General features: G+C 37.7%; 1 protein-coding gene across 2 annotated transcripts in view; it reads left to right on the forward strand.

The window, feature by feature from the left end:
• LOC100548808 (ubiquitin carboxyl-terminal hydrolase 12-like) overlaps nucleotides 1-12,164 on the forward strand; it is a 28,525-nt gene that overhangs the window by 11,098 nt on the left and 5,263 nt on the right. The window contains exons 3-8 of one of the 2 annotated variants that reach the window (XM_085230575.1): nucleotides 4,176-4,389; nucleotides 5,343-5,505; nucleotides 6,600-6,671; nucleotides 7,535-7,618; nucleotides 8,271-8,468; nucleotides 10,306-10,384. In XM_085230575.1, the coding sequence (XP_085086701.1) occupies nucleotides 4,176-4,389; nucleotides 5,343-5,505; nucleotides 6,600-6,671; nucleotides 7,535-7,618; nucleotides 8,271-8,468; nucleotides 10,306-10,384 (810 nt within the window). Of the gene's footprint in view, nucleotides 1-4,175; nucleotides 4,390-5,342; nucleotides 5,570-6,594; nucleotides 6,672-7,534; nucleotides 7,619-8,270; nucleotides 8,469-10,305; nucleotides 10,385-12,164 lie in introns of both variants that reach the window. The other variant, XM_085230576.1, reaches the window with a different exon arrangement.

A 12,164-nucleotide genomic window follows, 5' to 3' on the forward strand; every position in this document is an offset into this window, starting at 1 on the left:
ATGGGATCCTTGAGGTTTTTAAATGAAAATGTTACTTTCCTAAAAACATAGTACTGTGTGGTGTTCAGGGAAACTCTTCCAAGGAAGTGGTCAGAAGATGAATGTTAATAACCTGGCCAATAATTTTAGTAAATGTACGAATGCTCTTTTTTCTTTCTCTTTTGCTTGACAGCCTTGTGGGATGAGTCCTTCTAAAAAGCTTTGTTTCTGTATCTGCCAGCTGGCATACATCTGACTTGGTTAGGTAGACAGTAAGGATTGTCTACCTAAATTAACTATGGGGATAACTGGTGTTGGTCTTCCTGGTACTTCCAGAGGAAAAAGACAGCCGTTGTGCCGACGTGTAGGAAGTTCTGTGGCATCACACTTGTGAAGTGAAAATGTGGTGTGGTGAAAACACAACAAGTGTGCTTGTGTTTACTGCTCATATAGGTATGTCTCATTGGAAGCTGAAAGATGATCTGTCTTCAGACACATCAAGTTAGGTTATAAAGTGTAATTTGTTGCAGCTCATCAGAAACTCATTTAATTGACTTCTGTGTGGGCCCCTAGCAGTTTGGTCTCAGACAACAAGCCATCTAGGCACAGTGAGTTATGCTTCTTAAGCATGGTGTTAATGGCCATTCCAAAGCTTCTGAGGTTTGTACCATAATGAGCAAAATGGAAGGCATCTCCAATTGTAACATAAATAGCAGAGTGATGAATTGTGTGAGGAGAGAAAACAGCATTCTAAAAATAACCAGAGTTATTATACCCACATTCATTCTCTTTTCACAAGGACAAAATATGACTAATTCTGTTGTGCTTTATTTCTTGCAGCCAGTTTCTTGGGGATCGTCGTTTTCATGCTGTTGTTTTGGAGAGCTTTTTCCTAAGCTATTTATAGTTCTTTTATGGCTTGAAATTAAATGCAGCACTTTACCGAGTGCAGTTTCATAACATCAACATCAGTACTAGTAAATATGTAGTTGCATTGCAAATAGAATCAGATGTTGAATTTATAGACAAAGAAGACTTAAAGAAAAAAATTTAAATAGGTTTCTCTTTGGATCAGTGAACAGATCCAGCTTGCCTGCGGTCAGGCAGATGCTACCACCCCTGCAGTGTGTATGAGGAAAGGGCTGACTGTGCTTCTGACACTGACAGCCCACTGAGATGCATTTTGTGTAGTGGAGAACTGGAGTGCAAGAGAGGTGGAACAATCTCAGTTTTCATTTTTGAAAGCTTATTGTCTTAAAATGAGCCTTCAATTTCTTTGTTTTTACATTGAAGGTGTAAAATTATGTATGTTCATCTCATGTTAGGTAACGTAGACTCTAAATGCAATCAATTTTAAGAAGAAAGTATTTAAGAATGACAAAAATGTTAAAAAAGCTACTTTTGTACCTGCTTTTCCTTTGTATTTTAGGTCATGTTAGACGTTTTTTTTTCTCCACACAAACTGTGTTTGATCTGAGCATATAACTTGACTTCAGGAGTGGAAATGTTCAGCAGCCCACTGAGAGCTGCCATGCCAGCTTGGTTTGTGACTTTGTGTAGAAGACAAATGGTTACAGCCCTTTTTTTTTTTTTTTGTCCTCTCTCTAAGCAAAATCATGGACATGATTGGAAAGATATGACTACATCATTCTAAACACAGACCTATTTAAGTTAGAATTGTAACACTGCTGCATAATTCTGTTTATTTTTTGAAAGCTGTGTTTCATACAGAGAAGGACAGATCAATAACTGAGTTGTTCATAAGTTTTCCAACGCTCTAAATCGCTCAAAGGTGGAAGAATTTTGCTCTAGCACTTCAGAAATCAGAATTTCTGAAATAAAATGCATCACATGGTCTTTTTGTGAAGTACTTGGCTTCAGTGAAACACCTAAGACAATAAACATACAGAATAGTTGGATATTCGGATTGGATAACAGGAAGAGTTTCTTCTTGGAAAGCAGTGCTGCACTGACACAGGCTGCCCAGGGAGGTGGGGGGTCACTGTCCCTGGAGGTGATCAAGAAAAGGGTCAAAGTGGCACAGAGGGATGTGGTTAGTGGGCATGTGGGGCGGGGCTGTTGGTTGGACTTGGTCACTGAAGAAAAGTGCTTCCGTGTTGTGTTGTTATGTAGAAGTGGTGGTAAACAAAGCAGGCTGAAATACCATTTGCAAGGAGGTTTTTAAAACCTATAGCATACCATTCAGTGAGTTTTTTCACCACACAGCTTTGACTACAAAGCATTAGCACCTTACTGTTAGGAATTTTTAAAGCTGCTTGGATTGAATTTTGTCTGTGTAACTCTTCCATGTAGTTTAATTCTAATAGTTTTTCTCCATGGGGCAGCATCAAAGCAATACGTGTAACAACTTAACTTCATGCACTTTGGCAGTCCTGAAATTTCAGTAGCTATGTGCTTTGTGAACTTCTTGACTTAAGGTGCATCATGACCTCCCAGTTTTTAAGATAGATAATTTCTAGTTTCTTCTGTCTCTTTATTTTCTGGGATTACTGTAGGCCAATTCATTACTGCTTGCAGATGAAGTATCCAGGTGAAGTATTTAGTAAGGCTTTTGGTAGCTCTCATGCCTGTTTTGTATTGTATCCAGATTTAATTTTGTTCTGGCTTAGTTCTTTTAGGTCACTCATTAACATGAATTAGAATCATAGAATCCTTAAAGTTGAAAGGGAGCTTTAAAGGCCATCAGTCCCAACTCCCCTGCAGTGAGCAGGAATACCTCCAGCTCCATCAGGTGCTCAGAGCTCAGTGCAGCCTGAACCTTGGGTGTCTCCAGGGATGGGGCACCACCACCTCTCTGAGCAACCTGTGCCAGTGCCTCACCACCCTCACTGTTTGAACAGCTTTTTCCTTATGTCCAATCTAAATCTCCCCTCTTTTAGTTTGAAACCATTTCCCCTTGCCCTATCACAACAGACCCTGCTAAAGAGTCTGTCCCCTTCTTTCCTGTAGCTCCCCTTTAGATACTGAAAGGAGATACTGAATTAGGGTCTGTCCTAATTCACATTTGTTCAGATTGTATATTTGTTTCTTTCTGTCAATGAGAGTTTTAACTACTGTTCTGTGTTTGCAGATGGTATAAATTAATGTTAATGTATGTATAATGATGGAACCTTGTAAGCAGGATGAATTAAAGCTGTTAATTTTGTTTCACTCAGCAAACTTGTGATCATTTTGGTACATTAATTACACCAAATTCTGGTGAATAATAGTGGTTGTATTTATTCCATAGTCAACTTTGTACGCTCGTTTTTTTAAATCCAAATACTTTCCCCTTGAGCTGCAGAATCTCCCTGCCAGAATATCTGGAGACTGGCAAACATAAAATACTTGCTTCACTTTTATGAAGAGACAGCATTGTAAAATATAGTTGCACAATAAATTACAAAGAAATAATTCAAAAAATGCTGCATCTCTTCTAGATGATATGCTTCTATCTCAGTGGTTGGAGCATTTCTCCTTGTTAAGCAATGTGGAACGCTGCCTCTGGAAGTCATTACTGCTGTCCTCCTTTCTCTAAAGTGACACAGCCTTACAGCCTTCAGATATGGCAGATGTAAACCAGCTGCTCTTTGGATTTGCCTGCATCATGTACCTCTCGTAATAGTTTATTGTAAACAGGAAATACTTAACATATACCTTGGCTAACTACCTCTGAACAGTAAGCTGTGTATTATAAACCTGTGTTTGTGACACAGGCAAATTGAAAATAGGAATGCATTGAGCTCTAGTTACTGTTGTGCAGTTCAGATGCAGCAATGCTGTCTCATCCTTTCTCCATTTGCTTTGTCCCTGTGTTCTACTGTATCGCTGGTACCTCTTCGCATCAGTGAGAGAGGAATCTCCCCTATCCAGGACTGACAACGTGTTGTCTCTGCAAGTGTTAATTTTGCAATGAGCCCGCGATTGGCTTTTTCTCAGTGCTTTCCTTATATTAAAAAAATTGGTGCCTAGTACCACTGTGACTGTTTTCTTCATTTAATTGCAACTTCCAGTTGTAATAAAAGGGTGAGTCTTCCAGACGATGTCTCTTAGTATTACCACAATAAATGACCCCTGACAGACAACTTTTCCATTTTCAGTATGTGACATTCCTGTTGAGCAACCGTTCTCTTTTATTACCTTTTAACAGACCTAATATGAAAATGTTTGTTTTCCTTTTGTTCTGTTTTAACCAGTTCGGCAATACCTGCTACTGCAACTCAGTCTTGCAGGCACTTTATTTTTGTCGTCCATTTCGGGAAAAAGTTCTGGCATACAAAGTGCAGCCTCGAAAGAAGGAAAGCCTCCTGACATGCCTCTCTGATCTCTTCAACAGTATTGCTACCCAAAAGAAGAAGGTGGGAGTCATCCCACCCAAGAAATTTATTTCCCGATTGAGGAAAGAAAATGGTAAATGAATACATGAAGCCTTTATGTAGATTGAAGCATTGAATAGCTAAGTGTATAAAAATGTAAACACAGTTTCTTTTTTAAGTGAGTCCAAACTGTCAGGTCCTAGCAGATTTCTGGAACGCTCTTGAACTGCAGTTTGGTATGAATTTCGTCACCTCTGTAACACAGGAAGAGAGATTATATCAGAATTAGCTCTATCATAAAAGGATTAACCTACATATCTTTGTTTCTGTACTTGCATAGACCAAGTGAAGAGGGTGTATACGAGTCTCAGTACTCCAGTTGTATACCTGATGGTGTCATGGTCCGTAGAAGCCTGCCACAAGCCAGTGGTTGCTAGAATTTGTGACAGCTAAACACACCTCCCAGAGTTGGGCAGTCAGTCTGTAGGAGCTCTCAGCCTGCCTTCTTACATTTGTGGTAGGATAAATTTGTTACAAGGAGAACTACTGATTATTTCCCAGTTCCAGTTTGTGAGGGAAAATTCTGTATGTTGATTTATCATCTCTGCTTGAGATTGAAAAGATAAAATCCTAAAGGATTTTTGCCCCTTAACGCTGGACTTAATGAACTAATGGCCCAAGGCAGCCCATCAGTATTTCTTTATTCTCTTCCCCATAGGAAAGCAAAACAACACAACAAACAAACTTGGCTTTTATCTGTTCTAAGAAACACCCAAACTAAGTTTTTTTTCATGTTATTTTTCAGCTTCCTATCAGTTTCTTGCAACCTCAGGAATAGGAGTGGGTAACCTAACCTCCATTTCCAGGATAGCAAAGTTCTTTAAAGTTCATTAAAAACTTTTGAAAGTGTAACCTAAAATAATTAGTGGGATCATATAGTAAGGTAGAGAAGGATAGAGGATACACACTGATTTCTGAAAGCATAGGAGTTTGATATTATGAAGTATCTGTATTGTTTTTCATTCTCCACGTTCTCTTCCTTTTCAGAATTGTTTGATAATTACATGCAGCAGGATGCACATGAATTCCTAAACTACCTACTTAACACTATTGCTGACTTGCTACAAGAAGAGAAAAAGCAGGAGAAGCAGAATGGCAAACTCCAGAATGGCAGCATTGAAAGCGAAGAAGGAGACAAGACTGATCTGACGTGGGTCCATGAAATCTTCCAAGGAACACTAACCAATGAAACCAGATGTCTTAATTGTGAGGCTGTACGTTTAAAACTAAACAAAATCTCTTACATTTTTTGCAAGTTCTGGATCATTTTCTCTAATACTAAGCACGCTTTTTCATTTATTAGGGTAGATGAAATTGCACTCTCTCTATTAAAATATGGAACATAGCCTATTTTATGCTGTTTCACCTCTATGTTCAAACCAAAACTCGTTAAGGTATGTTTCTCAGAAAAAGCGTAGTGTTTTTTTTTTTTTTTTATTCTTCCTCCCTGTTTTCATCAAGGCAGTCTGTACCTGGCTGATATGAGCTGCTTTTTTGTCTTCACGTTATTTCTTGTGTCAGTGATTGGTAGTTTATGTTGTGTTTTTACATGAGAATTGCTCACTAGTCATTTAACTCTGGGATTAACGGAGTGTAATGGTTATGCTTCATGGTGTTAGCCATTCTATTTGACAGTAAAAGAAGTGCCAGGAAGTCTGGAATTAGAAGAACCTCACCACCTTTAGAGCAGGTGTTTGTGCTTAGCAATGTGATGTATCTGATTTAATATTTCAAAACAATGAAAACTCAAATGGGGAGAGGAAAAAAAAAAAAAAGAGAAGCAATTAAATCTGAAACGCCTTTTCTTGGCATTTTAAATCTAAAATTATGTCTAGACAGTGAATAGAAGTTCTGAATGGCATAAATATGATTTTCTCAAGTATTTTGAAGTGAAATGTGCTTGTGCCACAGATGGAAGGACAGTTTTCCTAACCACTAACCCTTCTTGGGATTTAATTGAAAATCCAGCTGACAGTTCCTGCATTTCCTATAAGTATTTACTGTTATACTCTGAAATGCTGAAGAAAGCTTTATCTCAAAGAGTGGAGTGTATGGTTAAAGCTTCCCCAGCTTTTCAGTTTTAATTTACTTCAAGAGAGGGCCTGAGTATGTGTGTATGTATATATTTTCTCAAATCACAGTAGTCTGTTTGCATTGAGGACATGGCATCGCTACAGAAATGGTTATAAGAAGTCTGCAAGATCCTGAACTGTTATTAAATGTTTCTCTTTTTTTCAAGGTTAGTAGCAAAGATGAGGACTTTCTGGATCTATCGGTTGATGTGGAACAAAATACATCAATTACACACTGTCTGAGGTAAATGAATGGAAAAAAGTAACCTGCTTTTGGTCAGAGGGAAAAGTGTGGTGTAATTGTTCTGATGTGCAACAGCTGATGCATTTCAGCTTATGGTATTGCATCTTTATCATTGGAACTACTGGTTTCTTAGTGGCTATTGGTAGTAAAGGAGTATACTGATGTCTTAGTGGTGTGTAAGATTGGGTTTCGCTTTCTTTTATGGGGATTTTAATTTGTTAAGTAATACAGTAGAGTTTACAAAACTAAACTTGGTTTGTTTGGATTCATAGAATGTTTTCATTTAATATTATTAATGTATTTGAGTTGCCTGGTCCTACTTCTTGTGATCAGGTGTACTTTTTGCTGATAGCAATTTCTTCCATGTAGTTGACTGCCAAATCCATGGCTTATCAGCTGCTAGGATACAGCAAGTTGTGTATAGTAGGTGGCTTTTTAATAGCCAAAAAGGGGTGTATAATTACTGGGAGCTGAAAGATAACCCACTTCTGCTAGTCAGTGGCTAACGACCATAGGCTTGGACATTTGATGTCTGCCACCAAATGTAACGTGGAGTGGCTGTTTCTGGAATCAGAACACAATTGCCTTATTGCTGTTTATAACCTGTCTCGTTTGAGTCCTACCTGGAAAGTTAATACCTGGGACCATCCTTTCAGATCTTACCAACTGAGCATTGGTAGTACAACCAAATTCTGGGACAAATACACCTGAGCTGTGTTTGGGAGATGTGATTGATGTGAATAAGAAGAATTTTGTCCCTTGATTTGTGCTTGGTTTTTCCGTATTATTAGTAGTAACTTTTAAATGGTTGCTCTGACTGAATGTCCCTGCCTATCTGATTTTTCTTTCACTTTTGTTTTCAGAGGGTTTAGTAATACTGAAACTCTGTGCAGTGAATATAAGTACTATTGTGAGCAGTGCCGCAGTAAACAGGAAGCACAGAAGAGGTAAGGTTAAAATATTCAGGCTCAAGTAAACGTTCTTTTAAAACGGGCAGCTGTTAGAAAATCTGCCCTGTGAAACTGATAAAAAGAAAATGTAAGACTGTTTAACTGTGTTTGGTAGGGAAAGGAAAAAGGATAAGTGGAGAGATCTGGTAACTATGTGGCAACCTTATCAGAGAGAAATGAAGAGATTAATTCTGTGTTCCTCCCAGAAGAGCTTGTATCTGGTGTTTCCAGACATTTGTGTTTTCCCCAGTTAGCATTAATCAGCTCAAAGCCACTGAAAGCTATCCAGTCTGCCTCCACCATGAATACTGTGCAAAGATCTTTTCGCACTTCATGCTTGGTAGCAGCCAGAGCATCCAGATGGATTTATTCCATCCATTTCTTCTCACTGATATGCTGAAAAACATGATATTTTCGACACTGACAGTTGTCCTGCATTCAGATGTCAGTTGTGTAGTTAATCTTTTGGAGGAAATGTTGCCTGTTCTCACCAGAATACATATGAGAAAAGGAGCGTTTTTAAATCTTCATCAACAGTTTAGATGTATTTTAAGAGACTTTTTGTTACTGAAACTTGTTTAGAATAAAGCTTTATTTTAGATGATCTGCTAATACCTTGTTCTTTGTTTAACTTATTTCTGTGGTTCAGAATGAGAGTGAAGAAGTTGCCCATGATTCTAGCTCTGCACTTAAAAAGGTTCAAATACATGGACCAGCTGCATCGATACACCAAACTCTCCTACCGTGTCGTCTTTCCCTTGGAGCTCCGGCTTTTTAACACGTCAGGAGATGCTACAAATCCTGACAGAATGTATGACCTTGTGGCTGTAGTTGTTCACTGTGGCAGGTATGTCATTTTGGTGCCTTCTGAACTTCAAATGTATTGTCTTGACATTTAAAATGAGTCTGTCATCCATTCGCCATTTTGTAATGGTATTGAAGCAGGTGAAGCAGTTGTCTGAAAGTATGTATTTATTTACTAACGATGATTTGTAGGTCATCTTTTACTTTTTTTTTTTTTTTTTTTACTGTGTTTTAAATTTTGCTTTCAGAACATGTGCTCTAAACCTTGCTCAGTTATCAGCTCTCAGATATGCTGGCAATTCAGACAAACCATTTCTGTGAGCTTTAGCAAAGTAAGAGCAACAACAAGAACCCACCAGCTTTCCAGGGAAGCTAAGGTGAAATAACAAATACTGAAGAACACTTATTAACATAGCAGTAATTTACAGATCCCATTGCTATTTCCAGGGCTGGAAGGTTTGTGTTTTTTAGAAGCTGGTGCCACCATGTGGAATCAACAGTGTATTGCTGAGGTTTTTTTCTTTCTAATTTACTCTGTTAAATTTTTATAGTGGTAGTGTTTTCCTCCTTTTAAAAACAGAACTTAAAAAAGTAATCACTCAGGAAAAAACAGAGTCGTAGAATTGAATAAATAAATGATTAACTTCTGAAAGTGTGAGTTCTAAAATAATAAGTTACTACAGCACAAATGTTTAAAACATCTTTGTGAGGAGTAAAACAATACAGATTTAGTATAGCTAAACTATAATTCTGGGGGATTTATCTTGTGGTAGAATTGTGCTTTTTTAAAAAATATTTTAAGATCTCTTCTTATTTTCATATCCTGTAGATTTTTAATTTCTGTGTCTATAATTACCAGTACAAATAGCCATTTATTTACATTGCTACAACATATTTAGATGGATGAAGTGAATTTGCTTTTTATCAAACCTGTTGTCTTATGTTGGACTTTTAAGGTGTTCCACAACTTTTGGAGTTTTACTTCTCAAGGAGTTTACTGAAGGCTTAGGATAGAATATATTTTTGAAATATTGGAATTTTCACCACTTGTTTTAAATATTTGGTCTTTGTGATTTGATTTTCATTTAATCGCTGTAAACAAAAGTTTATTTCTGTGACAGGTATTGTGTTGAAGGTAAATCAGCAATTTTCTGCTTTATGTCGATCCTTAGCAAAAAATAAAGTTGGAAGAAAAAAAAAAATATATATATATATATTTGTTTGCTGTGTCCTTGAATTGTTCTTTCAGAGTTTGAGTTTAGATTGATGGCAGATTCTTACCCCAAACTGACAGGTTTTTAGGACAGTACGTTTACTCTGTAGATGCTTCTCCCTTTGATTTAGGTCATTTTGTTGTCCCGTTCCTTCAAGGTAAGCATTCAAGATATAGGAAATAGAATTGGGCTGGGTGGGAAGCTGCCCTGGAAAGCTCTGAATAGCAGTTGCAGGAAGCCCATCTGCAATCAGCCAGCTGCTAAGCCACACTAAGAAACTGAAAACATCTGTGTAAATTAAGCATTTCAGGAAAAGGCTTATAAGCATTTTTTGAGTGGTCAGAATACCCAGTGGTGGTGAACGTGACCAAACAGTGATCAAAATAACTACCTTTTGGTTTTCTTTAAACATATCAATGGCTATCTAAAATATTTACAAAATTGTGTATTACAAATAAACTTTATTTGACAGGTGGCAAAGATTGAAATTTTAATTCAAGTAACTTGACAAGATCTAGGAATTAGTGTTATGGGCAGTGTTAGCAACGCTAAAAGCTGGAAAGTCCAACTCTGCCAGTAGTAGCTAGGGTCATGTGGGAGAACAGCAAACCTGCCTTCATAGGAGAGTGATAAGTGTTTGCTCCTTCTCTTTTCTTTTTCTGGCAGCGGTCCAAATCGTGGCCATTATATCACCATTGTGAAGAGCCATGGCTTTTGGTTGCTGTTTGATGATGACATTGTAGAGGTAGGTATGCTTTTACATACTGAAAACAAGTGTAGACAGCATCATTCTTCAGCTTTGTGAAGGGCCTGTTTTTATGTCTGGGATTAACTTTTGTACCTATGAAATGGTTTCTGCAAAACCAGTGCATGGAGTAATTCTGGACACTTCAGAAGTAAACTTCAGTGGTCTTGACCTTAAGTGCTTGTATTTTGGGTTCTTATTCTGCTAACTTGTTTTCCCATAGTTGCATATAATTGCTGCATTTAATTACTTACTATCATCTTTCTTTTCTGTAGACGTTTTCCCCCAACAAACATAAGTGTAGAAAGCATAAAAAAATAATTTTGGGGAGGCTGAAGTAAGGCCTGAGATGTTTGCACTACTGGTGATAATGTTTAAAGTCTGATCAAGCAAGTTTTTCCTTATTTTTTTTATTAACATACCTGTTGAATATTCGCATATCTGTATGTTTCACCTAATATTAATTATATATTGAATAGTAGAGGTACTGCCATAGAACTGCTTTGTGTAAAGACAGAAGTGTATTGTTTGCTTCTAAGATCTCATGCTCAGGGTTGAGGTGTGACCTTGTTAAGTCTTTGAATAGGTACAGCAAGATCCTTGTTTGAGCTGAAGTGATGATGGTGTACTTTTTTCTTTAGGTAGCTTCGAGCATCAGGGATGACTTACTTCCTGGTGATTTGTAAAGCTTTTATGACTATGAATAATTATCTTTCTTCTATTAGTATCTTCTGTGGGTCATTTTATTCTGTTGTGGCAGAAGTATGTACCTGTCAGCTCGTTTTAAAATAACGTTAACTTTATTATTTTTGAATGCAAGTATTCACTGTCTTTTTCATCCAGGAAATAAACTTGACATTTTAAAAGCAATGTAGAATAACTACCTAGTTATTTTATATTTGTTTTCTATTAGTCACATCTATGTTGTATTTTAGCTATTAGGTCAAATCAGAATTTCTGTTATCCACAAACATCATTGGCACTTCCACAGATGTGCCAAACAGAGCTTTCAAGTGTATGCTGTCTGTTACTGGATAATAAGCTTGAGGAGCTGTCGCAAGCTAGAATGTAGTTCTTTCTCCTGGAAAGATGTTTTTTTGTGTGTTTTTCATGGTTGATTTTTCATAATCTTGATTAGGATTAGGAATGTGGCCCTGTAGCCCTCCATGTGTCCCAGCTGCAGAGCTGGGAGTTAGATTTCTGTTCCTGCTGGAAGGCTGTCCCTGCCTGCAGTTTACAGGTGGTACTTGTTTTCTGTGATGCTTTGTTCCCATGGAGGGCGTGAAAAATTGCACGTGAGTTTTACATGCAAGCTGTTGGAGGTCACTGAAGCTTTCTGTTGAGCAGTGCTGCTCCTTGACCTGTTTTGAAGAGTGTAGCACAGGCATACCTACTGGATTTGTCTCCCTTCGTTATCCATCATGGCTGCTCCTACCTTCTATAAGTACAGTAAAGGTGAAGCTTACCTTTCAGCTCCCTGTGTGTCTCAAGCACCTCTTTCTTTCCATAGAAGCTTTCTATTGAGGACACCTAAATTTCTTGATATTTAGCAACCAAGAAGAATGAGGTGATGCAGACTGATGCTACAGGCTTCTGGAAGAAATGGCTGCAGTTTTGCTCATCTGTTCTTGCTCTCCCCAATTAGTCATCAGCTCTTGAGAATTAGTTCCTGACTAGGGCTGTAGGCTATTCACTGAAAAAGCAAAGTAAAGCTGGAACTACTTTTGTCAGTTCCATCTGCTGCCTAAAGAGATTTAAATATGTGCTCCAAGCTTGACCA

This window comes from Meleagris gallopavo, chromosome 9 (assembly GCF_905368555.1).
Source record: "Meleagris gallopavo chromosome 9, MGAL_WU_HG_1.1, whole genome shotgun sequence".
Lineage (NCBI taxonomy): Eukaryota > Metazoa > Chordata > Aves > Galliformes > Phasianidae > Meleagris > Meleagris gallopavo.